The sequence below is a fragment of the Mustela lutreola genome, chromosome 9 (assembly GCF_030435805.1).
Source record: "Mustela lutreola isolate mMusLut2 chromosome 9, mMusLut2.pri, whole genome shotgun sequence".
Taxonomy (NCBI): Eukaryota; Metazoa; Chordata; class Mammalia; order Carnivora; family Mustelidae; genus Mustela; species Mustela lutreola.
Genome location: NC_081298.1, coordinates 16,249,359 through 16,273,806, shown reverse-complemented (window position 1 = coordinate 16,273,806; position 24,448 = coordinate 16,249,359). Strand labels below are relative to the sequence as shown.

General features: G+C 52.9%; 1 protein-coding gene across 8 annotated transcripts in view; it reads left to right on the top strand.

Moving 5' to 3' along the window:
• Positions 1-18,670, top strand: part of L3MBTL1 (L3MBTL histone methyl-lysine binding protein 1) — a 36,322-nt gene extending 17,652 nt beyond the window's left edge. Inside the window, exons 8-22 of one of the 8 annotated variants that reach the window (XM_059133110.1) lie at positions 668-756; positions 1,267-1,371; positions 2,314-2,449; positions 2,760-2,851; positions 4,103-4,254; positions 4,668-4,744; positions 5,266-5,351; positions 5,535-5,645; positions 6,120-6,234; positions 7,058-7,157; positions 7,344-7,541; positions 7,632-7,681; positions 12,214-12,371; positions 12,801-12,863; positions 15,998-18,670. In XM_059133110.1, the coding sequence (XP_058989093.1) occupies positions 668-756; positions 1,267-1,371; positions 2,314-2,449; positions 2,760-2,851; positions 4,103-4,254; positions 4,668-4,744; positions 5,266-5,351; positions 5,535-5,645; positions 6,120-6,234; positions 7,058-7,157; positions 7,344-7,541; positions 7,632-7,681; positions 12,214-12,371; positions 12,801-12,863; positions 15,998-16,132 (1,667 nt within the window). In that variant the 3' untranslated portion in view covers positions 16,133-18,670. Of the gene's footprint in view, positions 1-667; positions 757-1,266; positions 1,372-2,313; positions 2,450-2,759; positions 2,852-4,102; positions 4,255-4,667; positions 4,745-5,265; positions 5,352-5,534; positions 5,646-6,119; positions 6,235-7,057; positions 7,158-7,343; positions 7,542-7,631; positions 9,064-12,213; positions 12,372-12,800; positions 12,864-14,650; positions 14,860-15,530; positions 15,967-15,997 lie in introns of those variants that run through there. The other 7 variants (XM_059133111.1, XM_059133112.1, XM_059133113.1 and 4 more) reach the window with 7 other exon arrangements.
• The last annotated feature ends 5,778 nt before the right edge of the window (positions 18,671-24,448 follow it).

The following is a 24,448-nucleotide window of genomic DNA, read 5'->3' as shown; positions in this document are numbered from 1 at the left end:
CTCGCACTCCCCAGGACCTGGAGCTCTGAGGGCTGTAGGCCCGGGCTGTAGCGTGCGTGCATGTGCTTGGGGGGGGGGGGTGCGCGTGCACATACAGCGTGTGTATGTCTGGGAGGGCCATACAATCTGTCTCTATTCTGTGGGCACGCCAGACACATGGATAAGTATTTGTGTCTCTGTGTGTACCTCTGTGTTCAGAAGAAGGATGGAAATATGAGTTTCTCATTTCCCTGTGATCTTGCTCCTCTGTTTCTTCTTCCTTCCATGTTTTCTCTTTCCTTTCTCTCTTCCTCTTTTCTCCCATGAGCTTAGGCAATGAAGTCCTCTGGCTCATGACTTGCCACTCAGCTTTGTCAGAGAGCAGGGTCCCTCTGTGACTGAGACTTTGTAACCTCAGTTACGTGCTCTATAGTCCAAAGTACTTTTCCTGACAGTGGCCGGGGGATAGGGCGGACAGAATTTGGCGTAGCCCCACTGGAGATTAGGCTCACCTAAAGTCTGAGCCCCTGGGTCTGGGGCCATCATGGCTGGGAGGGCCCAGAGGGCGGCACACAGCCATAGACAAGGGTTTGTTTTGGAGGTAAGGTAAAGTTGATTCGGGGGAAACTGAGAAGAAGAATCTGTTAGGAGCAGTCCAGGGGTCAGTCTGTCTGTCTCCTGTTCACAGCATCAGGGGAGAAGAAAGAAGGCTGGTCATGGGAGTCCTACCTCGAGGAGCAGAAGGCTGTCACTGCCCCTGTCAGCCTCTTCCAGGACGTGAGTCGGATAATTTCTACCTGGGAAGAGCTTGTATGCCCAGGCCAGGAACTCACTACCAAACTGAGACCTTCTGGTGTATTGTGTGTCTGATATCCCTCAAAAAAACCTGGCAGAATAGAAGGGGGAGAGACTGTTCACGGTCCCAGAATAGAAAAGGGACTCACCGTGAGAGGCTTTCAGGGTAGGAGAAAGTAGAGGGGTGGGACCCAGGCTTGCCCATCCTGCACCTGTGGACTCTGCAACCCTCGCACCTTCTACCCAGTTCTGTGCGCTCATCTTCCCATGGCGTGGGTAAGGGGGAGCCCTTTAGACCAGCCCTGACTTAGACATTTTTCAGAGGACTCAGGAGCTGGTCTGTCCTGCTCCTTGCACTGAAGATCCCCAAATAAGTTACCCTTTGGTAACACAAGGCGGGTGGGGCCTAAAGGCCGCTCCTTCACCCCAAGCCCACTAGGCAAGGATAAGGCTGGATGGAGGCTGGGTCCTCCCCAATCTGTGCGTTGACAGTACCAGGCCGTCACTCATAATAAGAATGGCTTCAGACCGGGCATGAAGTTGGAAGGCATCGACCCTCAACACCCGTCCATGTACTTCATCCTCACCGTGGCGGAGGTGAGCTGAGGCAGGCACCCACATTCTGGCGATGTCTCTTTGGGTAGACCGACGGGGACTGCTGGGGGCACGGAGGGCCTGGTTTGGATGAGGGAAATGCTGACCTGCCCTCAGAAAGCACAATCTTTAGGGGCTTATGGTGGAACACACAGAAAGCTAAGAAAGGAACAAACACCAGAGTATTGGGCATGGTGACGTTACTGAATGGTGTGTCCTTCCATGCAGGGGCGGGGGGCAGCCCGAGGAGGAGAGGGGCTGAGAGCAGGGATGTGTGTGTGTGTCCAACCAAGGTCCTGTCCTCTGGGAGCTTGTGGTGTGGGAATCAGTGAGAGAAACACAGCAACGTGCGGCACAGGCGGGCAGGGGCGGCGGGGATGAGAGTGGAGCAACTGAGGTTGCGCAGGGCAGCACCGAGGGGGCAGAAGGGGTTTCATAGAGGAAAGCCCTCCTGCTGAGCCTTGAGGGATAAGTTGTGAATGAGTAAGGTGTTCCTGGCAGAAGTAGCAAAGGAACAAAAGTACTGGGGCATGGACAAGGGTGTCACGTTCAAGGAGCTGCCATCAGCTTGGTGAGGTCAGAGCAGTGTGTGAGCAGAGAGCAGGGAGACATGGTAGCAGAAGGCAAGGCTGTCAGCGGCCCTGAACAGGCCTGAGCCTTGGTAGGTGCCCGTGGGGTTCTGTCCAGGGCTCCAAAGGGCAAGAGGATGTCCTAGACTCCGCCTGTCACACCCAGAGCTCAGGGCTCATGAGTACCTGATCTGTCCTCAACGTGGGATGAGAGAGCTCGGAGCCATGTTTGGGATCGGGGGAAGAGTGGTGGGGTGGGGAATCTGCTAGCATTTGAGACCCTTGAGACCACCAGCCTGGGCTAGGAGAGGTGAGGGGGAGGGAGTGGGTGTCTGCTGGCGTCAGAGTCCCTGTGATTTCCCCATCATGGGGCTAGGTGTGTGGCTACCGCCTACGTCTGCACTTTGATGGGTATTCCGAGTGCCATGACTTCTGGATCAATGCCAACTCCCCTGACATTCACCCTGCCGGCTGGTTCGAGAAGACTGGACACAAGTTGCAGCCCCCCAAAGGTAAGGCCTGGCTGGGTTGCTTACAGTGACCTCCCCTTGTTGCCCGTCAGTCGCCCTTCCTTACTCCCCATTCCACAGCTGGCCTTCATGCAGTCCCACTATGACTAGGAACCCAGGCTTCTGCTTTGCGCTTGCCCCTTGGGTGTCTACCCAGGTCACATCCTGCCTCAGCAGGGTTTCCCGGGTGGGCTCTTGAGGGTTGGGAGGTCCTTGGGCTTTCCTTATTCTGGTGCTTGGGTACGGGCCACCCTTGCTGCGGCCTAGCCTCTGTCTGCACGGCCCTCTCTTCTTCCCCCACTGAGGGGCCCAGGTTACAAGGAGGAGGAGTTCAGCTGGGGCCAGTACCTGCGCAGCACACGAGCTCAGGCCGCCCCCAAGCACCTGTTCGTGAGCCAGAGCCACGTGAGTGCCCCTGGGGCAAGAGTGGACACCACCCTCTGGGACAGAGTCCCTGCCTCGGGCCTGGCTGTCCGGACTCCTCCAGGAGAAAGTGCTCCTACCAGTGCTCTCAGCTTTGTTCTGGTCCCTCCCACCCAGCAGGCGGGGCCTCTGGGCTGGCCCAGGGCCAGAGGGGGAGTTGGTTATAGGTTCCACCCAGTTTTCCCCTCCGCCCTGCTTTCCCCTCCACCCCACTGCAGAAGCCCTCTCCTCCTAGCACCCCCTGCGAGTCCCTGGCCACCAGCTTGGCCCAGGCCCAGGGATGTCACTGTGCTGGTTTCTTGCTCTGGTTTGCTCTGTAGGTCTTGGTGTTAAGGACCAAGCCTCTGTTCTGGAAGCTGCTTTTTCCTTCCCTTTGACCCATACCGCAGCTCTCCCACTTAGTCCCAACACTCGCTCCTTGCCTTCTTCTCTGTTCAAGGCGGCTGGCAGCTTTATCCAGCAGTTAAAGTAGCTCCTGACCCCCAGCCAAAGGTCCGAGAGACTTCGGGAACCCCCGTTAAAGTTGTCACTATATCAAAAGGGCAGGGTCCCGTGCCAGGCAGACAGGGACCCTTACTCCCCCACCGTGGTCTGGCCCCAGGATCCCAGGTGACTGGGGGCATTCTACCCACTATGAGGACAGGGAATCCAGACTTTTAAGTCAAACTGTTTAAATCCTGGTCCCACCATTGACTAGCATTGTGGTTCTGGGCAAGTTATTTACCTTCTGAAATGGAGATGATCGTACCTGTCTCCATGGGGTTGTGATAAAGGTCAACAGGGAGGTGACAGTTTTGGAAGCTTATGCCTGACAGATGCCCTCCCTTCCCTCTCCCCCGTCATGTCATTTCCTCCCTCCCCAGTGCCCTGGTGTTGACCCAGACGCCCCAGCTGGCAGCAGTGCAAGCTTGGCCAGGCTTGCCTGGGGAGGAGAGGCTGTGCTCACCCTGACGGACTCTAGGGGAATGTGTAACTTCCTGCCTGTCCCTCCGCGTCCAGCTCAGTGAGGCTGCCTGTTAGCGCCCCTTGGAGAGCAGAAGCTCCCGAGTGGCTCAGGGCTGGGGATTAGGATTCTGCCCTGGGGGACACTCTTTCTCAGCTGATTTCTCTCCTGCTCCCCACCCCACCCCAGGGATGACTCCTAGAGAACTTCCTCCTTCCTGGGCCAGGGGGTTCTGGGTTCATGCTGGCCAGCCTGGGGCTGGCCATGGCAGCCCCTCTTCTTGCCCCCAGAGCCCCCCACCCCTGGGCTTCCAGGTGGGCATGAAGCTGGAGGCAGTGGACCGCATGAACCCGTCCCTCGTCTGTGTGGCCAGCGTGACCGACGTGGTGGACAGCCGCTTCCTAGTGCATTTTGACAACTGGGATGATACTTACGACTACTGGTAGTGAGAGGGCCCAGACTTGGCCTTGGGTTGGGGGGTGGGAGGCTGGGGCCCAAGGCAGGGCTTTCAGACCTTAGGCCCCATGTGGCCCCTGCCTGGTCCTGACATTGATATTTGCTCTGGGGCTCACTGACTGTCCTGTGGCTTTGATCTGTTGTATCCTCAGCAACCCGGTGTAATATCAGATGTTTCATCTAAAAATACCAAGGTTAGGATGAGCAAGCTGCTGTGTTTCATGGTTTTCCCTGCGATATTATGGTTTATTATAGTTTGTAGTTAATGCTGCAGTTTTCTGACTTTTTTACCAGCCATCTGTGTAGCTGTCGCCAAGCAGCAAAATGAGGATGGGCACTGAGGCCGTGCTGTCCTCGTCCTGAGTGGCCCTTGGGACAGTGAAGTATTCTCGGTTTCAGGTGTGACCCCAGCAGCCCCTACATCCACCCGGTGGGCTGGTGCCAGAAGCAAGGAAAGCCCCTCACCCCTCCACAAGGTGACCCTGCTGTCCGAGAAGATACCCCCTCCCAGGCCTGGCCCCACAGCCCTCTCCTCTGCCAACCCCTTCACAGGGCCTCAGTAGCAGGGCCTTTAGGATCTGGGTCCTAGAGCCTCATCTTTTTGGCTTGGGAATTGAGAAGTCTTTGATGTCAAGAGAGACCTGTCAGCCCCCGATTCTGTTGAGGTTTAAGGAAGAAAGTTAAATGACTCCCTCCCCAGCCCCAGCAGGAATCCAAAGCAAAGAAAGTTTCCCATGGGGGCTGGGGCTAGGGCTGCAGCAGTAGGGCTGGGGAGGGGGGAAGATAGCCCAGGAACCCACAGTGAACTGTGGGGTGGTGATGTGTTTAGTTCTGGTTAGTGCCCCTCTGCCTCAGGAGCCCCTGCCTGGAGCTGGTGCTGGTGGTGCTGGGGGTGAGGGGGATTGTACCCCTTCTGAGCTCCTGGTCCTGTTTTGGGGAGAGAGAGCTCCCCTGGTGTGCAGGGATGCCGAGACATTGTTCTCATCCTCTCCTCCAGACTACCCAGACCCTGATAGCTTCTGTTGGGAGAAGTATCTGGAAGAAACCGGGGCATCTGCTGTGCCCACCTGGGCCTTCAAGGTGGTGAGTCAGCTCTCTCTGCTCTCAGAGTTGACCTCTGGGAAGGCATGGAACACTCAGCCAGCCCAATGGAAGGCTGCCCCTTTGGCACACCATGATTTCCAAGGCACAGGACTTGGCCTCTGTCCTTGGGGCCTCGGCCCCCCTGAGCTGGGCGTTGGCCTGAAGGCTGCTGTCCCCCTGCAGCGACCCCCACACAGCTTTCTGGTCAACATGAAACTGGAGGCCGTGGACCGCAGGAACCCAGCCCTGGTGCGCGTGGCCAGTGTGGAGGACGTGGAGGACCATCGGATAAAGGTGGCTCTGGGCCCCTTGAATTGGGGAGTGCACAGGCTGTCTGGGCAGGAATTCTTGACAGCTTTGCGGTCAAGGGCATGGCAGGAGCCAAACGTAAGGGAGGCTGCAGGTTGTAGGGAGGAGAGCTCTATACTCAAGGTTGAAGATCCTGGGTCTCGCTCTGCCCTCGTCCGTGAGTGATCTTGATGAGCTGGGACCAGTCCTTTACCCTCTCTGAGCCTTCCACGTGGGTCTGATGACCCTTGTCCTGTGCCTAGATTGATGGAAGATGCCAGTAACTTAATGAAGGATGCCCTTGGAAAATGTGGTGGTGGAGGCGGGTTACTGTGAGGTTGGCTGCTTGGTCCTTCCAATCCAGGATGTCGCTTCTGACAGACCCGGGGGACAGAGAGAACCTCCTGGAGCTTGGAGGATCTCCTGGCTGAGCTGGGCTGCTCAAGGAACGCCTGACCGCCAATGGCCTTTCCTCCACAGCTCCACTTCGATGGCTGGAGTCACGCCTATGACTTCTGGATTGACGCCGACCACCCAGACATCCACCCTGCGGGCTGGTGCTCCAAGACAGGACATCCCTTGCAGCCTCCTCTCCGTGCGTACACTTAGGACACTCGGACCCTTTCCTACTAAGAAGTCCCAACCCCATGAGCTCTGACCGTCCCCCTCCTGTAGAATCCAGGGGATTCTGACCGTCATGCACAGGTGGGCTCCAGTGCCCACAGTAAGTTCTGGGTCCCCCATCCTCCCTGTATCAGGGGTCTCTGCTACACTGAGCTGTGCTTCTGGCTTCCCTGGCTGTTGGGTTTAGGCTGCTTCAGTGTGCCTAGGAGAGGGAGCTCTGCACCCTGGGGGTTCCCTCAGCACCCAGCAGAGCCACACAGAGCACACATTATGTTTGCTGAGGAAGCTGGGTTCCCTTAAATAAGAACCTGGTCCCTGCGGGTGGCTTGGGAGGTCAGGTCATTGGACTACTTAACCCCAAGACACATGCGGTGTTGATCCTTCTCGATTTTTCTCCAAATACGAGTAGGGCCTAAAGAAAGTTACCAGAGTCTCAAGAACGAAACAGGGAAGCAAACAGGGTAACATAATTGTGCCTGATGTGGCTTCTAAGCTACCGCTGTGCCCACACCAGCTTGGAGTTGATTTTCTCCCATAGGGATCTCCTCTCATAGACAATGGACATGGCCTGGGGTTTTGACAAAGCGTATAAGAGCCAAGCCCTCATTCCCCAAGGAGGGGCGCTACTCATTAGTAGGAAATGATGTCACAGTCTACGTTAGGGCCCCTTAGGTGGGCGCTAGCTCCTAGTGCTGACCTTCCCCAGAGAAACTGTTCCTTCCCTGCTCTCCATCCCCCACCCCACCCCCAGTCCAGGACCTCATGCTAACTCTCTTTTCTTCCTGCTCCCCCAGGACCCAGAGAGCCCAGCTCTGCCTCCCCCGGGGGCTGTCCCCCTCTCAGCTGTCGGAGCCTGCCACACACTCGGACCTCCAAGTACAGCTTTCACCACCGGTGAGCGAAGGGCTTCTGCTTAGAGACTCTCAGGCATTGTTCAGAGAGGGGTCCTCTATACCTCCTCTGTGAGGCCCATCAGGGTTCCCCAAAACACTCTCTGAAGGGGACCAGCCTGGGGAAGGGCTCAGTGGGGACAAGTGGATTCAGCCCAATGTAAGCCTTCTCCTTCTAACTCTTCCCCAGGAAGTGCCCCACTCCTGGTTGTGATGGTTCCGGACACGTCACAGGCAAGTTCACAGCTCACCATTGCCTCTCGGGCTGCCCGCTGGCTGAGAGGAACCAGAGTCGGCTGAAGGCGGAGTTATCCGACACAGAGGCCTCGGCCCGTAAGAGGAACCTCTCGGGCTTCTCCCTAAGGAAGAAGCCTCGCCATCATGGCCGGTGCGGAGGGCAAGGGTACAGGGCCTCGTGTCCTCTGGGGCCAGGCCAGGCCCTGATGCCCTGCCACGGACCGGGTCCCTCTCTCTCCAGGATTGGACGCCCTCCTAAATACCGGAAGATCCCGCAGGAAGATTTTCCAAGTAAGTCCAGAGTCCTCTACTGCCATGCCCTCCACACCGTGTTCGCAGTGAGTGCTTAGTGATTGGTGGGATGAGTCACGAGGGGACCCAGAGGGGAAGTGGAAGGGAGGCCGCCTCTTCCTTTCACGCCCCGCAGAGCACAGAGCAGAGGCCAGAGCTCAGGAGGCCCTTCAGGCTCCAGCCCCACTTCACCGGAGACCCTGTTGTGAGTCTCTGGGCCTCAGGCTCCCCACTGTGCAGCAGGCGGAGGCCCCCAGCTCTGCTCCTCCTGGGAGGGAGGCCTGGCTTGCACTGTCTAGCTGCGTGACCCTAAGCAAGTCACTTAATATCTCCGAGTCTCAGCCTCATTTGAAGACATGACTAATACTTCTTTCGGGCATCCAGTACCTGGAATAACTACTTAGTGATGCTGTTTACTGAGTACCTACTGTGGGCCCAGCACTGTCACAGGCGCTCTACATACACGGTCGCTGACCCTCACAGGCATCCTATAACATGGACACCATTCTCTTCTGCTGAGAGAAGAGGACTGGGAGGCTCAGAGGGCGAAGTCAATCAACTTGTAGGGGGTAGAGCTGGGATTCCGACTCGGGTCTGACTTCTGCCCTTGCCACTGGTGTAACAGTGTGGAAGCACCTAGCCAGATGTCAGTTACCCCTCCAGCTCCTTTGTTTTAGCTTTGGTGCCATGACCAAGTACCACAGACTTAGCCACTTAACCCACAGAAATTTATTTTCTTACACTTCCAGAGGCTCAGAGTCCCAGATCAAGGTATCCACAGGGTGGGTTTCTTCTGAGACCTTGCCCCTGGCTTGCACATGACCGCTTTCTCACTGTGTCCTCCCGCAGTCTGCCCCCTGTGCGTGTGTGCTCCCGGTGTCTCTCTGCGCGTGTCCAAAACTGCTCTTGTTGTCAGGACACCAGATTGGATGAGAACCCACCCTGATGCCCTCATTTGAACTTAGTCATCTGCTGAAAGACGCTGTCTCCCAGTACAGCTGACCCTTGAACAAAGGGGTTTGAACTATGCATGTCCACTTACATGTGAATTTTTTTTTTTTTAAGATTTTATTTTTACTCATTTGACAGATAGAGATCACAAGTAGGCAGAGAGGCGGGCAGAAAGGCGGGCAGAGAGAGGAAGGGAAGCAGGCTCCCTTGCTGAGCAGAGAGCCCGATGCGGGGCTCGATCCCAGGACTCTGGGATCCGGAACTGAGCTGAAGGCAGAGGCTTTAACCCACTGAACCACCCAGGCGCCCCACATGTGAATTTTTTATAGCACAGTACTGCCAATATATTTTTTGGGGGACTTTCTTAAAAACGTTTTGTGTTTTTAAGATTTTATTTATTTATTTGACAGATCACAAGTAGGCAGAGAGGCAGGCAGAGAGAGAGGGGGAAGCAGGCTCTCTGCTGAGCAGAGAGCCTGATACGGGACTCGATCCCAGGACCCTGGGATCATGACCTGAGCCAAAGGCAGAGGCTATAACCCACTGAGCCACCCAGGCGCCCCTTAATAACGTTTTCTTGTCTAGCTTCCTTTATTGAAAGAATACAGTATATAGGGACGCCTGGGTGGCTCAGTGGGTTAAGCCGCTGCCTTTGGCTCAGGTCATGATTCCAGGGTCCTGGAATCGAGTCCCACATCGGGCTCTCTGCTCAGCAGGGGGCCTGCTTCCCTTCCTCTCTCTCTGCCTGCCTCTCTGCCTACATGTGATATCTCTCTGTCAAATAAATAAATAAAATCTTAAAAAAAAAAAAAAAAAGAATACAGTATATAATCCATATAACATAGAAAACCTATGGTAATGTATATGATGTTGGTAAGGCTCCCAGTCAACAGTGGGGTGTTAGCAGCAAAGTTTTGGGGGAAGTCAAAGTTCTACGTGGACTTGACTGTATGGTCATGACTGACTTGACCCCTCCCACACTGGTCAAGGATTAACTGTATAGTCCCATTCAGGGGCATTGGGGGTTAGGTCTTCACCATGTGAATTTGAGGGGAACACAGTGAACCCCATGGCACGTTCCAAAGGGAGGGACAGGGTGACTGAGCCTCCCGTTGGGTGACAGATTGACCTCACAGCTTCAGGCACTGACACAGGGCCTGACACACAGCAGGCATGCTGGGGATCTCACCTCAGTCGAGTGGAATGCCCTTGTCTTTGAGGCCAGAAGAGTGGGTAGGAGAGCATCTAGTTCATGCCTAGTTGGTGGGCAGCGCTTAAGCTATTCCAGTTCTTCAGGAATAGTCTCTGCAACCTGGACAGTATCTAGGATGGTGGTTAAAAGCACAGCCCTGGAGTCAGATGGCCTTTTACAGGCTGTGAGACCTCGGGCAGGTGACCCCCTCTCTGAGCCTCGGCTGGCTCATTTGTGCAATGCTGTTAGTACGCCCCACCTCAGAAGGCAGTAGGGGGCTTAAATGAAAAGGTCAAGTAAAGGGCTTAACACCAGTCCCTACTGGTATTATTAGCCCTGAGTGTGGCTGACCTCCTCGTGCTGCCGGTCCATACTCTTCTTGGTGGAAGCAGAAGGCACGTCGTGCAGCTTCAGGCTTGAGTGAGGAGGGGCTTGGCCAGCCTCTCAGGCCCCAGGGTGAGGACTTCTGGGGATGGGACTGTAGTGGGCACCTTTTCTAGCCGTCTGTGGGACGGACACCTGGCCAGCTTGCCATCCAGAGCCATGTTCTGACCACCAGAGGGCGTGTGCCTGTGTGTTCATTCCAGAAGCATCCTGAGAACTTAAGTCTCTTCAGACGGAGGCTGCAGCCCAGAGAGGGTGAAGAAGGGCTTATCCAATAATATGATAATAATAATAACAACAACAACAATAATGCTATGGACTGAATGTTTGTGTCCCCCCACAAATTCATATGTGAAACTGAATCCCCAGTGTGACCGTATTAGGAGGTGGGGCCTTGGGGAGGTGATTAGGTCATAGGGGTGGAGCCCTCACAAATGGGATCCGTGCTCTTATAAAAGAGACTTCAGAGGTTCCAGTGCTCCTGCGAAATGACACCCCGTGAGAAACTGGCAATCTGTTAGCCAGGAAGTGGGCGTTCGCCGTATACCAAATCTGCTGGTGCCTTGATCTTGGACTTCCCAGCTGCCATGACTGTCAGGAATATGTTTCCGTTGTTTATAAGGCCAAAAAAAAACAAACCCCAAAACAAAAAACAAACTTAAGCAGGTTCTGACCGGCTCCAAGGCAGTTTGCAGTTCGGTAAGACACCCCGACGGCGAGTGAGAGCTCCTGTCCTGTGATATCTTTCTGGGGAAGAAAGATAAGGAGCAAAGCTCCCTACAGCCTCTTGGCCTTGTCCCCCAGGACTCCTCCACCAGTACCTGGAGAACCAGAAACAGGACCTCAAAGGCAGGAGGCCAGACCTGTGGCCAGGGAACAAAGCGCTGGGGCGGAAGCGGGCAGGGGAGAGGCTGCCGGGGTGGCAGCTGCCTCGTGGTGCCCAAGGCAGGGCTCTCTGGAGCCGATGAGCAGGGATGGCAGGAGGAGCTGCAGAGTACGGCACATGGAGCTGCCGATAGGATCCCAGAGGCTCGGGGGGTGGCTGCAAGGTGCAGAGTTGAGGTGAAAGGCTGAAGCTTAGGGGCCGAAGGTCAGGGAAGGACAGTCTGATGAGCAGGGGAGGCCCCATGGGAAGGGGGTGGTGGCGAGCTGCAGCCGCGTGTCCAGAACCAATGCCCCGTGAACAGGAAAGAGGCAGCTCTCTTGGACTGTTAGAGGCAGGGCAAGCCCCGTGGGACAGTGACCGCGTGGCTCCAGGCCTGCCGAGGCTGGTGAGAGAGGCAGGGGCCAGGCTTGTCAGAGCGGCCAAAGGTAACTGAAGTCCAGGCAGGCAGGCGCCAGGCCTGGCCAAGAAGGAGGCCCAGCAGAGCGGAGTCCCACAGGAGACCCTGTAGCAGCCGAGGCTGGAGGCCAGGAGCTGGGACTGCAGGCAGAGCGGCGGGTGGCAGGTAGCGTGGAGGTGGCGAGCAGGTCCACGTAGGCAGCGGGCAAACCGGACCGGGCTCAGGTGAGCACAGAGACGAGGACGGGAGCCGGAGGCGATGGCCGCGGCTTCCAGGCCCGGTTCCCGCACAGAATCTCCCTCGCCCCCCGCCAGTGGTTCGGGGCCCCGGAGGTCTCAAGAAGAGGAGGGCAGACCGAATGGGCTTCTGCTGCCGGGGCTGAGGTCCTTGGCGGGTAGAGGCCGTTCTGCTGCAGGGCATCTAGAGAACAGTCAGGAATGCTACAGCATCTCCTCGTGGGGCCCAGGGTGATGGAGCCTCAGAGACAGGGGGCTGGGGTCGTTCCTGACAGCTGAGCCCCAGAAGTCTGTGAAGTGAGGAGCGTACCTGGCCAGAGGGAGCGAGCTGGGCGTGAGGGGTCCCATCGCCCTCCCTCTTGGCTCTGTAAGACTCTCAGAAAGGGGCCGCGGTCCTCCCAAGGGGCAGGGGTACGAGCGGGCCCTGGGGACCAGCTTCGTCCTCAGAGTCAGCCTGCTGGCCTCGGCCTCTGCCTCCGCCTGCAGCGCTAGCCGCGGACGCCATGCACCAGTCCCTCTTCATGTCAGCCCTGTCGGCCCACCCGGACCGCTCGCTGTCTGTGTGCTGGGAACAGCACTGCAAGCTCCTGCCGGGAGTGGCGGGCATCTCCGCCTCTGCAGTTGCCAAGTGGACCATTAATGAGGTGAGAGCGAGGACCCATCCCCGTTCCTCTCCCTTACTGTGCCCTCCCCAAAGCCTGGCGGGAGGGCTCAGGAAAGGCCCCGGGCAGGCAGAAGCGGACTCGGCTCCTGGCAGCATCTGCTGCTCCTGTCTCCTGTCCGTGGTCCCTCTGGGTGGGTGCCCAGCGGGGGCCGATCGATGGTTCAGCAGGCCTCCCCTGGCCGGTGGGGGCGCCCCGCACTTCTAGTCCCCAGGCAAGTCCAGCGGGAGAGACACTTCCCCTGGGCCCCGGCTCGCTCACCCAGCAGCAGGGACACAAGCATCCTCGCAGGCTAATAAGGAAAAATGACATTGTCAAAGCCCCGAGAGCAGCCAGTGCACGTGGGACCGCCTCTCCCTTGCGCTCCCAGGCCCCATCCCCTTGGCAACAGGTGCTTCTCTGGTTTCCAAGGTCTTCAGCTTCGTTCAGACCCTGACCGGCTGTGAGGACCAGGCACGACTCTTCAAAGATGAGGTGAGGTACAAGTGCAGAGTGGGGCAGAAGGGTCGGTCACTGAGACGACAGGGAGCAGATGCCCTCAGCAGCGCTGCCCCCTGCCAGGAAGGGCCCTCTGTTGTCCTGCCTGTGGGGACTCTGGGAAAAATCCAGTACGGACCGTGGCCCAGCTTGTAAACCCTCTGTGTTCAGATCACCGCAGGAAGGAGAATGCCTCTCGGAGACGGGGCTCCATTCGCTCCTCTGCTCTCCTTGCGGCCTGCCTTCCAAACCCAGCTCACTAGGGACAGTAAGTTCAAGTGGGTCCTGAAAGGCATAGGTCTGCCTCTTTCGCCAGGGTCCTAACACATACGTAGTACCAAGACCCGAAAGCTTACCAAGGACAAGAAGCAGTAAGTCGTACATAAAAGAACCATAGCTTTACAGACAGGGTGAGTGTGAATCCCAGTTCTGCCAGTTGGAGCTCTTTACTGTGTGTGACTGCATCTTCTTATCTATAAAATGAGTTAAAACACGGATAATGCGGCCATAACGGTGACAACCTCACAGGGCTGTCCTGAACAATGGCCATGATGAATGGATCGTGATACCAGAATGTCTAGTATAATTATATCGCTCGCCTGCTATAGAGTAATACACAAATCCTATCACTATAACAGAATGCCTGGTACTGGGGTGGGGGAGGGGGGCTCAGTGGTGGTTTCAACTCTGAATAGTCGTCCTTAAGTCCTCAAGTGAAGATTTTTATCGTGATTCCGAATTCACACAGTTTGAAACTGGAAGGGTAGCTTGGAGTTTGTTTAGATCTCCCCTCCCAAGAATACACGCGTCCATACCCCTTCATCCAGGAAAGCATAGTCTCAGCTCCCCATAAGTGGGAAAGGCGCCCATAGGAAAGAAGTCTCTTCCTCTTCCCCGAGAAGACTCACTCCCTCTAGACCCAGCATAGCCGGTTCTTCATAGTAACCTCGTGCGGGGGAGCCCACAGATGCCACCCCACTCCGGGTGCTTGCCTCCTGGGCTGGTGGTCTCACTCTGACATATGTGTTCAGGGCTGTACCCCGGTGTCAGATGCTTTCTGACCAGCACAGAACACACCGGTTGAGTTCTCCCGTACATGCTTTCTGGTTTTGTTTTTAAAAGGGCTTTATCTTTACAGAGCAGTTTTAGATTGATAGCAAAATGGAGAGGAAAGTACAGAGATTCCCCATCCAGCCCCCACCCTGATACCCCCACCTGTCACCAGGCACAGCCGCCCCCCTTAACAGCTGCACTCACCGCAGGGGCACACTTGTTAGAATCCTTGAACCGACCCCCAGATGTTTCTTAATGGAGTTAAAAATGTACATGGAACAAAATCCACGCACCTTAGAAGTACAGTTCCACGAGTTTTGTGAGACGAACACACCTGAACCCAGAACTTCAGCCAAGATCTAGAACGTTCCCATCATACCAGGGAGTTCTTACAGTCTTTCTTGGCCCCTTTGTCAGTCCCTGCCCTCATCAGTGGCCACTGTTCTAATTTCTAGCACCGTAAGTTAGTTATACCTGTTCTCAGACATCACATAAAGGGGGGTGCAGCTTTTATCCTTTGGTGTCTGTCTCTTTTCACTCAGTGTGACGTTTCTCAGGCTCATCCGTGTTACCGTGTATAACCAGTGGTCTGTCCATTCGTATTGCTCAGTACCGCTCCATTTTATGAAGAGCCCATGCTTCTCCTGTTACTGGATATTTGGGTTGTTTTCTCTTCCCCTAGACGCAAACCCTATATAATTTTTTCTTTTCTTTTTCTTTTTTTTTTTAAGCAAAAATTAAGTTTGCACTAGCTTCATTATAGCCACATCAGACCAGCTTGGAGGTCACAAAAGTCCCCAAGTGCCGTTTATTATATCAATTTCCATTATATTCTAACCACATTTTCCAGTTTGTTACTTGTACCACTGTTCTTTTTTTTATTAACCTAATGTACAACTTTACATTTATCCCTATTAAATGTTATTTTGTTGGTTTCATAGTCTCATTGTTTTAAATCTTGATCCTGTCATCTCTAATACCAGTAAGCCTTTCCAGTGTCATACACCTTGTCATTTGGTGACTCAGCCACACCTTTACCACACCTGTTTCACGAGATAGAAGCATGTGGCACTGGTTAGAGGTCTCCCTCTGTGACGACAGTCATAACTCCTTGCTGAGTGTAGTCATTCAGGCAGCCACAGAGCCACACGAAAGTTAGGTGCTACAACATCCTCCCCTTGTCAGAAGAAGGGCTCTCTCCCACCCTGAGCACCTGCTGGGTGTCTCAGTTCGTCATGGTCTGGGACACAAAAGCAGTGGCCAGAAGGGGCAAAGGGTGGACGGCCAGCATCAGATGGGGTCTCAGTGGGAAGCAGGACGCCTGTGAGAGCTGAAGATGACCCTTCCCAGGATCTGGTCCGTGGCATCACCCCCCACCCCCCAGGATCTGGACCACGCTCCAGGGAGTGGCCGTGGTTGGGCTGAAATGGTCCACTCAGACACACACAACGTCAAGATTCTCTCTGGCTGGGACACAGACCAGTCATTAGCGTGAGAAATTAGGGCAAAGCAGACTGACGGTCTCATGGGTAGTCTGTCCAGTCTGGCGGTTGGCCCAGCCCAGATTCAGACGAAATCACTCTCCCATCCTCTCTCCCCACAAACCCCCAGCAAGAAGAGCTCATAGGTGACACCGTGCACATCCCACTGCATCCCCTGTGCACGCCCCCTGCGCCTGCGTGTTGACCTGCCAGCAGCAGGGACACTAACCTGGGGCAGGTGTTTTGAGGCCACTGGCCGGGAGGACTCAGAAGACATTACGCACACACACTGACCTCAGACCAGGCAGCAGAAAGAAAGAGAAAGAGTATGTGGGTGAACGTGGGGGAGCCAGTGGAGATCTCTGTCCTTCTCTGTCCCCATGGCGATCTTCCTTTTTTCCTTTCTCCCTCCCTCGTTTCTCCTTTTCCTTCCTCTTCCCATCTCTGTCCCCCCCTCCCCTCCCCCATCCCTGACTCCGTTTCTCTTTCTCCCCCGCCCGCTCCCTACGCATCCCCCGCCCACCTCCCCGCCACTCCTTCCCGCGGCCCTCTCCCTCCACCCTCTCCGCTTTCCGCCTCCCTCCCCCGACCCCTCAGATGATTGACGGCGAGGCCTTCCTTTTGCTGACACAGGCGGACATTGTGAAGATCATGAGCGTCAAGCTGGGTCCGGCCTTGAAGATCTATAACGCCATTCTCATGTTCAAAAACGCCGATGACACCTTAAAGTGAGTGGCTCGGGGCCGGGCTCACCTCCAGCCCAAGCTGGGCCTCCCTCCGCAGCCAACGCTTCCTTCCCAACTCGAGTTCCTCGTATCCCACCCCCACCCCCACCCCCCTCTACGACTTACCAGGGGTTGGTGCTCCTTCTCTCTGGGGCTGCTTCCTACAGGATACCTGGGAGTCCTAGCCCCCGAGTCCTGGGGCTCATCTGCCAGCAGGCACACCAGTGAGGGTGTGACTGGGCTGGGGGAACATTACCGGTGGAGTAGACCGGAGGGGCCCTGCCTCTGGCCGCCCCACATCTCTAGCTGACTTGTGTGATCACCAAAGGGTCTTTATCTTAGCGGTTAAGGACAATCTATTAGAAGGGGAATCCTCGGGTCAGAGGCTAATTTCTCTTGGGCCTCTCTCCATGCTTTTCTTGCCTTGGCTCCAGCCAGGAAGTGACCCAGCCACAAACATACGTACTTGCTCCGCTGTCTGGTTTCCTGGGCAGGGCCCACCCAGACCCCACTGGCTCTTCCCCCGTGGATGGGTGAGCTTTGGAAACAGGTTGTCCTAGGATACACTGGGCGTCTCTGGCTGCTTTTCTCGGGATGCCAAGCCCAGATGCCTTTCTGAGCATGCTGTTCTGATGAGCTGGCATTGTGGTGGCCCACGCCAAACCCTGTTTCCAGCAGAGTGGATGGTTAGGACCTGTTTCACTTGTGCGGAAGAGTTTAAGGCTCCACATGGGTTCCCCATATACCCTTCCTGTATCAGGTGTGGGGAAGAGGCAAGCACAAGGGTATGTCAGACAATCTCGGGTCTTTGCTCCCCAGAGGGGCATCTCCAGCAAGCATGATGGTCCCAGAAGCTGGGCCTACCATCCTTCCCTGCAGGCATGGATCTCAGCCAGGGTACTGGTCCTGGGGTGAGGACCCCATGCCTGCCAGGCCTCCTGCCGTGGGGATGTGCCGCTCGGTCTAGCGCGCATACCTCACAACATCACATTCGACCTGTCCCGTCAATGTCTTGCTCTTGAGGTCTTACAAAGCCCCCTTGAAGTTGGGAGTTGGGAAGGTGAATTCTTCTGTCTTTGAATTCTCTGTGTTCCGTAAGCCTTTCTTACCACTCTCCATCTGTCTTGCACTGCCAGCCGGGTGTCTGCTGGGGCTCGGGGACTTCAACCTTTCTGTCCAAGTGGGGGCTGAGCCTCCACCGAGCCGCTGCCAAACCAACCAGGGTGGGGCAGGGGCAGAGGGCCCGGAGCAGCTGGCCCCACAGGGAGGTGAGGGGCAACCGCCAAGCTCCCGTGGCCCCAGGTGCTGCGATGGGCCTGCGGGGTGCAGAGCCCGACCCTTCCCTCAGTCACGTGGTATGTGTGTGCACATCAGCGCCCCCCCAGAAGTGTTTGACAGGTGCATCTGTGAGGCTCAGTGTTGGGAAAATGTCAAGGGCTATTATTGTTAAAATATGAAGCTTTATCTTTCCCATAGAAGTGGGATACCCAAAGCTCTGTTGATTTCCTGCCACAGCCCAGTAGGGGACTCTCCCTCCTGTGGGCCCAGACAGCTCTGGGCCGGGGCAGCCATTCAGCCGCCCCGCTGAACTCCCACAGGACTTCTAATGTTCCTGCCCTTTCGGCCCTTAGAGGCAGCTCTGAGCACAGCCTTCCTGAGAAGAAAGTGGGTAGGCCCTGCCTCTGGCTGAGGCTCAGGCTCCCAGAGGTTGCATTGGTGCCCCACTTTGGCCAAGAGGCAGGAGGGGCCAGTCCGAGCCTCTCTCCCTTGGTTCGCTTGGGTGGTGGCAGAACTCTCTAGCAACTTGGCCTGGTCGGCTTCTCTTTGAAACTGAGGAGAAGCTGGCTTTGTGGTGTGAGGAGAAGGCGGCAAGGATGCACGGCTGTGCCGTGGGAGCTCCCCACTCCCGAGGAGCAGGACTGGGACAGCTCTGCCACGCGGATCTGCCGGCCACACTCGCAGTCGACGGGAGAGGCAGGCTGGACTACCAAGGGCCTTGAGGAGAGGGGCCCCAGGCCTCCGAACTTGGAGACCTCAGCACTTTCTGCACCAACGTCAAACTCTTCAGAAAGAAACCATAAGAAAGGGGGAAAGCAGTCGGCCCTCTGGCCCCTTCACCCACATCTTGTCCCTAGAGGAGATCCTCCCACGTTGACGGGGATGCAGGTGATGCGCCAGCGCCCTGCTCTGGGCAGCAGACACGGCTCACACTCTGGCCCCCAACAGCTGCACCCAGCCCCCGGCCCGGCCCTGGCTTAGGTCAGTGAGGACCTTTCTGTTAAATTTCTGAAGCAGAGAGAACGGACCCAGAGTTTGAAAACGAAGCCTGTTTGCACTTTCATTCACATGCACTTTGGTGGGATTGTTTTTGTATCTTCCGTGTGTGTGTGTGCACGCGTGTGCGTGTGTGTGTGTTCTTTAAGAGCATCTTCTGGTTTAAGATAAAATGACTCTTGGCTCTTGAGGGAGAAAAATTTACAAGCTGTGGTGTGATGTCAGTGTATTGAAACAACATAAATAAACTTTGAACGTTGGGTGATACACAGTCAGAGTCTGTTTCTATTTTCATGGTAAAACATCCAGAAAACACCAAAATGAATATCAATAGCGCCATTATTGAAGAGAATAAAGCATTCCCTTTATTGTTAGGGGGTCCTTATTCTATTTTAAAGGTAAGGAACAAAGGGTAAAGATAAACCAGTCTACTTGTCTACACAGAGAAACGTAAACAATGGGAACCTCCAGAAACAGTGGACAGGGATGGAAAATTCAGCGAAGCCCTACAGTTTTTAAAATAATATCAAACTGGGACCCCTGGGTGGCTCAGTCGTTAAGCGTCTGCCTTCGGCTCAGGTCAAGATCCCAGGGTCCTGGGACCGAGTCTCACTTTGCTTCGGGCTCCTTGCTGAGCGGGGAGTCTGCTTCTCCCTCTGCTTGCCGCTCCTCTGGCTTGTGTGTGCGCGTGTTCTCTCTCTCTCTCTCTCTGATAGATAAATAAATAAATGAAATCTTTAAAAAAAAAAAAAAAAAAAAAAGGTAACATCAAACTTTCAGGTGGAAAATGTCAAGCTAAACCGTCAAACTTCATTAAGTTTCCCAGAGACCGTGAGCAAACAAAAGCAGCAGACATGCCCTGTCCAATCCCATCAACCCCTTTGTTGTCAATATCCTCGATTTCTTGGCCCCACTGCTCTTCCAGACTGCTCGGCTAGAACACCAACCACGGAGCTGTCCACGCCCATCTTCTCCACACCTTTACCCGGAGCTAATCTGACTAAGCCCACTGGTGCCATGGTTGACTGATGGTCTCCAGCTTCAGTGTGGACCCTCAGGGCTGCCCAGGAAGCAGCTGGGTTTTTGAACAGTGTATTACCTTTGATTTCCCTTTTCACTGTCTTCAAACCTCCTGCCCTGTTAACTTCCCTTGTCGTCTCAATATATGTGCTCATTGTCATGCTCATTCACAGAGAAAATGGAAGTCATCAGAAGGAATACCCCCACCTTCCTGCCGCCTCATCTGCCAGTCTTCTTCCACCCATATCCCTCCTTCCTTCTCCCCTACTCATCACAGAAGAAGAACTGATCCTTCCCCTTGTGGAAGTTCTCCCTCTACCAGCCATGGCTGCTATCCCAGAAAAAGAAACATTGAGAGGCAAGAAAGGACTTTGGGAAATTTAAAACTGATGGCAGGGATGATTCAACACACGGGTTGAAAGATAAAGTTGATAGTGCCCAGAAAGTAGAAGAAAAAGCAAGGCGGCGCCTGGGTGGCTCAGTTGGTTAAGCGACTGCCTTTGACTCAGGTCATGATCCTGGAGTCCCAGGATTGAGTTCCGCATCGGGCTGCCTGCTCGGTGGGGGATCTGCTTCTCCCTCTGGTCCTCCCCCTTCTCATGTTCTCTCTCTCTCTCTCTCTCTCTCTCTCAAATAAATAAATAAAATCTTGGGGAAAAAAGAAGAAAAAGACAAGGAAAGAAAAAGGGGAAAGAACTTTAAAAATTAGAGGACTGGGGGCACCTGGATGGCTCAGTGGGTTAAAGCCTCTACCTTCAGCTCAGGCCATGGTCCCAGATTCCTGGGATCGAGCCCCACATCGGGCTCTCTGCTCAGCGGGGAGCCTGCTTTCCCCTCTCTTTCTGCCCGCTTGTGATCTCTCTCTCTCTGTGTCATATGAATAAATAAAACCTTTAAAAGAAAAAAGAGGAACAGAGAAATTACATATTTTTTTAAAACTTTTTTTTTTAAAGTAACGTTCACAGAGTTGAAAGGTAGTAGTGGCCAAACTAAAACGTTACACTGAATGCCCAACACAATGGATGTAAAAGGAATGACACTAAGCTACATTAGTGCAAAATATCAGAATAATGAGAACAAAGAGAAGATTTAAAAGCTTCCAGAGGGAATAAGACAGGTCTCATCCAAAGGAACATGAATCAATAACATCGAACCCAGTGGCAATGCTGGAAGCAAGGAAGTGGAGCAACATCTGCACAATTCCAAAGGAAAGTTATTTCCTCCCTAGAGTTCTGTACCTAGCCAAGTTGTCAGTTAAATCTGAAGGCATACAAAGTTTCAAACTTTAATCTCCTATAAACCTTTCCTCAGAACCCCCCTGGAGGATTGCTCCATCAAAGTGAGAGTATAACGGTCCTGGGATAGATTCTTCCTGGACTCCCTGCTTAAAGGGGAGTCTCCTTATTCCTCTCTCCTCTCTGCCATTCATGCTAGCTTGCTCACTCTCTCGCAAAATAAATACAGTCTTTTTTAAAAGACTGTTTTTATTTCTTTGACAGAGAGAGAACACAAGCAGGCAGAGCAGCAGGCAGAGGGAGAGGAAGAAGCAAGCTCCGCACTTAACAGACAGCCTGATGCGGGGCTTGATCCCAGGACTATAGGATCATGACCTGAGCCGAAGGCAGACACTTAACTGGCTGAGCCACCCAGGTATCCCAAATGAAATCTTTTTTTAAAAATGTGAGAGTCGGGGCGCCTGGGTGGCTCAGTGGGTTAAGCTTCTGCCTTCGGCTCTGGTCATGATCCCAGGGTCCTGGGATTGAGCCCCACATCGGGCTCTCTGCTCAGTGGGGAGTCTGCTTCCTCCTCTCTCTCTCTGCCTGCCTCTCCGCCTACTTGTGATCTCTCTCTGTCAAATAAATAAATAAAATCTTAAAAAAAAAAAAAAATGAGAGTAGGGTGCCTGGGTGGCTCAGTGGGTTGAGCCTCTGCCTTTGGCTCAGGTCATGATCTCAGGGTCCTGGTATCCAGCCCCGCATCAGGCTCTCTGCTCAGTGGGGAGCCTGCTTCCCCTTCTCTCTCTCTACCTACCTCTCTGCCTACTTGTGATCTCTCTCTCTCTCTGTCAAATACATAAATAAAATCTTTAAAAAATAAAAAATAAAATAAAAATGAAAGAATAAGTCAAAAAAGAGATAGATTCCAAAAATGCAAGGGTAGTTCAAGTCTATATAATCACCAGTCTATGTAAAACACCACATAACTAGAATGAAAGGGGAAAAAAACATGATCATCTCAATTGATGCAGGAAAGGCATTAATGAAAACCCACCACCATTTCACAGTTAAAGCAGAAAACTGGGGGATAGAAGGGAACTTTCTCAACATGATCAAAGGCATCTACAAAAAACACCACAACTAATATCATACTCAATGGTAAAAGCCTTTTTTCCTAAGATTAGAACAAGACATGGAAACCCACTTTCACCACTGCTTTTCCGTATTGTACTAGACGTTCTCACCAGAGCAATTAGATAAGAGAAATGAGGGGTGCCTGGTGGTCCAGTCAGTTAAAGCCTCTGCCTTCTGCTGAGGTCATGATCTCAGGGTCCTGGGATCGAGCCCCGCATCGGGCTCTCTGCTCAGCAGGGAGCCTGCTTCCCCCTCTCTCTCTACCTGCCTCTCTGCCTACTTGTGATCCCTGTCTGTCAAATAAATAAATAAAAATCTTAAAAATATATGTTTATAAAAAAAAAAAAAAAAAAAAAAAAAAAAAGAAAGATGCCATGAAAAATCTTTTTTTAAAAAGGGAAATAAATAAAGGGCACCTAAATTGGAATAAGTAAAATTATTTCTATTCATGGATGACATGATCTTATATACCAAAAAATCAACAAGCAATCCGCTAAAGCCAAAAATTTATGCAAAGGTGCAGGGTATAAGATTAACACAAAAAAATCAAGTCACTTGTGTTTCTATAACAAACAATCCAAAAAGGAAAGGAAGAAAGAAATTCCCCTTGCAACAGCATCTAAAGGAATAAAATACCTAGGAATAAATTTAAAGGAGGTGAAAGGCTTATATACTAAAAGCGACAAACCCTTGCTGAAAGAAATTGAAGAAGACCTGATTAAATGGAAAGACATCTGTGCTCATGTTTAGGAAGACTTAAGATTGTCAACATGTCACCACTACCCGAAGTGACCAACAGGTTCAAACCCTATCAAAATGTCAATGGCCTTCATTGTAGGAACAGAAAAGCCAAACCTCATATCCATGTGGAAGAGCAAGAGGACCCTAAAGGCCAAAACAGTCTTGAAAAAGAACAAAGTAGGAGGACTCTGATTTTCTGATTTCAAAACTTGCTGCAAATATAATCAAGACAGTGTGATACCGGCATAAGAACAGACATAGAGACGAACTGGAGAGAACTAAGAGTACAAAAATACCCCCAAACATCTACAGCCAATTGATTTTTTAAAAAAGATTATGTATTTGTTTATTTATTTATTTGACAGAGAGAGAGATCACAAGTAGGCAGAGAGGCAGGCAGAGAGAGAGGAAGGGAAGCAGGCTCCCCGCCGAGCAGGGAGTCCAATGTGCGCTTCGATCCCAGGACCCTTGGATCATGACCTAAGACAAAAGCAGAGGCTTTAATCCACTGAGCCACCCAGGCACCCCTACGGCCAACTGATTTTTGAAAAGAGTGTTCGTTCATTCAATGGGGAAAGAACAGTCTCTCCATCAGAGGGTGTTGGGACAACTGGATCTCCGCACGTGAAAAACATGCAGTTAGATGCCTACCTATACCATATAAAAATGGAACTCAAATGGGCCAATGACCTAAATATAGGAGCTAAGACCATAAAATCCTTAGAACAAAACCCAGAGGTAAATTGTTATGATTTCAGAATTGACAGTGAGGTCTAGATGTGACACCAAAAGCACAAGCAACAAAAGAAGAAACAGTTGAAGTTCATCAAAGTGAAAAACTTCTGTGCATCAAAGGACTTTGTCAAGAAAGTGAAAAGACAATCTATAGACCAGGAGGAAATACTCACAAATTGTCCATCTGTCAAGGGTTCAATATCCAGAATATATAGAGAACCCCTAACACTAAACAACAAAAAGACAAACAACCCGAATAAAAAATGAGCAGAGGTCTTGCCTAGACCTTTCTCCAAAGATGTGCAAATGCCAACAAACACATGAAGAGATGCTCCACCGCTTTGTCATTAGAGAAATGCCCATGAAAACCAACATGAGCTACCACTTCACACCCACCAGGATGGCTGTCATCACAAAATTGGAAAATAATAATTGTTGGCAAGGGTGTGGGGAAACCATTGGTTGGAGTATACTAGGTTGGAAAACAGGCTGGCTGCTTGAGGAGGGGTTTGCCTTCTCAAAAAGCTAAACCTAGAATTATCACATTACTCAGAAATTCCACTCCTAAGTAGACACCTGAAAAATCTGAAAACAGATACTTGTTGCCAGTAATCACTTTAGCCTTACTCACAGCAGCCTAGAGGTGGAAAGAACCCGAGTGTCTGTTCATAGATGAGTGGGTAGACAAAACGTAGTCTACCCGTACAACAGAATATTATAAAGAAGGATTTAACAACATGGAAAAACCCTGAAGACATGATGCTACATGGAATAAGCCAGGCACAAAAGGACAAATATTCCGTGAGTCCCTTATAAGAAATATCTAGAATAGGCAGGTCCATAGAGACGGAAAGTAGATTAGAGGTTACCAGAGGCTGGAAGGAGGGAAAGGGATGATTATTGCTTAATGGTTACAGAGTCTCTCTTCGAAGCGATGTCTTGTAAATAGGTGATGGTGGTTGTACAACGTTGTGAACGTACCTAATGCTGCTGAATTGTTCACGTAAAGATGGTTGAAATGGGGGCACCTGGGTGGCTCAGTCGGTTAAGTATCTGCCTTTGGTCATGATCTCAGGGTCCTGAGATAGAGCCTCGTGGGGCTCCTTGCTCAGCGGGAAGCCTGCTTCTGCCCCTGCCTCTGCCCTTCTTCCCCTGGGTGGCGCCTGGGTGGCTCAGTGGGTTAAAGCCTCTGCTTTCAGCTC